The sequence below is a fragment of the Manacus vitellinus genome, unplaced genomic scaffold (assembly GCF_001715985.3).
Source record: "Manacus vitellinus isolate BGI_N305 unplaced genomic scaffold, ASM171598v3 scaffold_43_pilon, whole genome shotgun sequence".
Classification (NCBI taxonomy): domain Eukaryota; kingdom Metazoa; phylum Chordata; class Aves; order Passeriformes; family Pipridae; genus Manacus; species Manacus vitellinus.
Window position 1 is genome coordinate 1,257,602 of NW_021940560.1, and position 4,200 is coordinate 1,261,801.

General features: G+C 39.8%; 1 protein-coding gene across 1 annotated transcript in view; it reads left to right on the forward strand.

Moving 5' to 3' along the window:
* Positions 1–4,200, forward strand: part of PRPF40A (pre-mRNA processing factor 40 homolog A) — a 22,867-nt gene that overhangs the window by 1,711 nt on the left and 16,956 nt on the right. Inside the window, 5 exon segments of the mRNA XM_029962185.1 lie at positions 75–155; positions 2,343–2,373; positions 2,747–2,769; positions 3,579–3,656; positions 3,752–3,862. Of these exon segments, the coding sequence (XP_029818045.1) occupies positions 75–155; positions 2,343–2,373; positions 2,747–2,769; positions 3,579–3,656; positions 3,752–3,862 (324 nt within the window).

Sequence of the window (4,200 nt, forward strand, 5' to 3'; positions counted from 1 at the left end):
CTTTTAAATAAAAATAAAACTTGTATTTGCTGTCGAAATATCATTAACTGTGTCCCACATTCCTTGGATTGCAGATGCCTGGAATGATGCAGTCGGTGATGCCTGGAATGATGATGTCCCACATGTCCCAGGCTGCCATGCAGCCCACGGTTCCTGTGAGTTTGGACTCCAATTCCCTCACTTTTAAAGCTTTTCCAGCTTTCCCAAGGCCTTTGCTGGCTCTCAGGCTTTGGTTCCTTTCCTTGGCAAATCAAACTTCCCATTTGGAAGCTGTTGCTCCTTGCAGGGATGTTTTATTTGGAAAAAAAAAATCAGATTAACTGTTAAAAATCAGATTAACTGTAAAAAAACCAAGATTTCTGGGCGAGGTAGAGCTGGTGAGATTTATTGTCCTGGGGATTTTCATCAGTCTTTAAATTCCTCCTCCTTTTTTTTCCCTGGATTCTGCTTCCCAGCCCCTCATCCCTCACCAGTTTGGAGCTGGAATTCTTCCCAGCATGAACTCTGCTTGGGAAAAGTTCTAATTATGATCAGTATATCATAAAATAGGTTTTTATCTATTAATTTGTTTAAAAAATGTCTCTAAATTGTCTCTAAAAAAATCTCCAAATAAAATCTTTCTCTTTAAATTTATTCAATTTAAATATTGAATAGATTTTTCATCTGTTGTAAATAGATTTTTTTGCAAAAAGTTTCTGTAGTTCAGCACATTGAGCAAAATTTGCTGAAATGCCTGAAATTCAAAGGAATAAAGAAGATTTTTGGGTGGAAATGGTGAAGTCCAAGTGAAGTATCTGAAGTGAAAAGTAAATTTCTTTCCTATGAACATAATTTTAATTCAAATTAACTGCAGGAAATCCATTTAAAATCAATTGCAGCCACTTAAATTTAGAAAGAAATTATTTGTTGTTTTTTTTTCCCCATGAAGATTTTATATCCCTGCCAAACTCTGGAATTTCCTGGAGCACAACCCCTTTTGTGGGTTATTTTAACAGTTAAATTGGTTAATAATCCACTTGGTTTTCTCAGGGAGAGTTTGTTGAAAGAGAGATTTAATTAATCTGCTGAATGGTTTTGTGTGACCAGAGGTAACTGTGTCATCCAGGGGATTTAAGGAATTAAAATCCAGAGGATTGAAAGTTAAAAGTTCACAAAGATACAAAATTCCTGCAAAATAAATAAAGTTAGGAATGGGATGGAACATCCCCTGGATCAGCAGTAAAATTACCCTAATTTTCAATTTTAATGTGTAATTTTATATATCTTGCAAAGAAGGCAGATCTTTTGAATTTATTACTGGACTAGGAGTGAATTTTGATGGAATTAAGGCTGGATATGTGGGATTTAGGAGGAAAAGGGCATGATTTTAGCACTTCCTGATTGAAATCATTTATAGATGAGTAAAAAATCCTGTCAGTGACCCCTGGTGAACTTTGAGAGAGTGACCTGTTATAATTTTGGTGTCAAATTTAATATGAGTTAATTTTTAATTAATTAAATTTAATTAATTTATTTTTGGGAGGATTTTTAGGGATGTCTGGAATGTTGCATCCAAGGATGGCTGTTTTCCAGACCATCCCTCCCTCTGGCTTGGGATCTCCTGCTTCCAGAAAGCTGATTAGAAACAGTGCAGTTCCTAAAAATGAGGATTTTTAGGGCCAGATTAATGCTCTTAATTCCTTTAGAGTGGAATTTAGGGAAAGGAAAGGCCCAGGGAAAGGGAATGTTGGAAGAATTCCTTGTGGAGACACAAATTGCTCTGTGGTTCCCTGGCAGTTCTGGTGCTCAGGGACATTTTAAAAGCATTTAAAAGGTGTGGAGAATTCCCCAGGTTTAGTCCTGTTGGATCAAATCCAATGTAATGGATCCCAAGGGATTTATTTTCACTTTTTAAACCAATTTTTCTTTGTTTCTCGAGCAGCATTGAAATAAAACAAGTGTGGGGTGAAAATAAACCCTGGTTAAAGCTGAATCCACCAGCTCTGGTTTAGCCTCCAGGGAGAAAGAAGTGGGGAAAACTCTTGGAATTCTGAGCATCTTTTTCCTCAGTTTGAAAGAATTCCAAGAAGAGCATCTGGAAGAGCTCCAGGCTCAGGAATGCACCTCTAACACACCCAAAGGCACAGAATTAGCCCAGAAAGCTCCTAACCATGTCCCTAATTGCTTTATTTAAGGAGCAGGGATAATTAAGAGGGCGAGGGGAAGGTTGGAATCCCTATTTAAGGAGTTTAAGGAGCATTTTGAGGCAGGAAGCACTGGTTTGGGTGGATATATATTGGATTTCTTGGGGATTTAATTCCAGTTGCACTCAGTAATGAAGTGTCTGTTGGTTGTTTCTGCAGCCAGGGGTGAACAGTATGGATGCACAAGTAGGTGAGTATCAAAAACTCCTTTTCATTTCAAATATTTGACCAAAATCAGCTGAAACATCCAAAATAATCCTGTTTTGGAAATTTCATTCAGCTTTTCAGTGACTTGGAGCTCTTCATTGCTCCCCAGGACATTCTTTTCTTTCACACACCAATTAATACACTGAAAAATTTCTAATTTCTGAGTGTTTATTTTAATTAATGCACAGAAAAACGAAGCACCCAAACCCTTTCTGATTTCTGAGTGTTTATTTTAATTAATGCACAGGAAAACGAAGCACCCAAACCCTTTCTGATTTCTGAGTGTTTATTTTAATTAATGCACAGAAAAATGAAGCACCCAAAGCCTTTCTGATTTCTGTGTGTTTGTTTTGCAGGTGTGACCCCTCCTGGAACTCAGGTATGGGAGAACCCCAATCCCAGAAGGTTGGAATGGTTTGGAGGTTTCAAAGGACACTTTGGGTCCTATTTTTTCCTCTCAGATAGAGCTTTTTTTTTTGCTTATTTACCTGTCAGTCTGTAATTAATGCCAATGGCTTAATTAGGGGGTTTCTGTTATATCCTTAATTTCTGAGCACTGCAGTGTGTTTGGTTTAGTCCTCCTGGAAACAAACCCCTTCCCTTTTCCCTTCCCTCTCTTTTCCCCCTCCTCTCCTCCTCCCAAGTTTTTCACTGTTGCCTGAAATCTGGGCCCCTTTTCCCAGCTTAATTATTAAATATAGATGATAATCAATCTTATTTCCAGGAGATTTGCAGTTGGACTGTAAGGAATTCCAGTTCCCCATGGCCACATCCCATCAGTGATCCAGAGGGGATGGGAAGAGCCATCTTCTCCTGCTCCTGATTTCAGGGAATTCATACAAAAACTCTTCATGGGAAACAGCAGGAAGCTCCTGAGGAGTTAAATGGGAATTCAGGAAGGCAGAATCTTCTGGCAGCACATTTTCCTTTAAGTTTTGGGAATGGGCTTTGCTCCTGGAACTTTGACCTGGGAGTTCAAGTTGGAGTTTGGGCACTTCACTTTCCCTTTCTGGTGGGAATTAGTGGCTTTGGAATGAGGAATGGGAAGCTGCAGTCCCCCAAAAAAGCACTTTGCTGCAAACAACACTGCCTTAAAATGTGCTTTGGGTAAATTCAGTGTATTTAACACATGCAGGTGAAAACCAACAGTTATCCAGGATTTTCAGAGCTCTTTTGTTTCATTCCCAGACAACCCATCCCGTGGTCTCCACAGTGCAGCAAACGGCCACCACCACCAGCTCTGCCACTGAGGATCACTCCAAGCAGGTTTGGCTGCTTTCCACTTGTGTTTCCCCCTTTCTCCTGCCTTCTGACACCATCCTGATCACCAATCCTTGGTCATTATTTATGGATTTCCCTAGAAATCCACGTGGACAGAGCACAAATCTCCCGATGGAAGAACTTATTACTACAACACCGAGACGAAGCAGTCGACGTGGGAGAAGCCAGATGATCTCAAAACACCTGCTGAGGTGACCTAAAATCAGATTATCAGATTAAAATGACTGTCCTGGCTGCTGGGGTGGGAACACGAGGATTTCTGAGCATCCCTCTGCCAAGGGATTTACTTCCCAAGGGAGCAAACTCTCCAGAGAAGAGTCATTGCCAAAATGTTTGTGTCCTGCTCCTTATGCTGATGTTACAAAGTAGAAAAAAACTCTGCAGTTCTCCTCATTTTTAGATATTTTTTTTTCTTATTAAAAATATGTCATTCCTTATTATTTAGATAAGTAATGGAGAATCCCAGGATGGTTTGGGCTGGAAGGGACCTTAAAGCTCATCCCATCCCACCCCCTGCCATGGGCAGGGA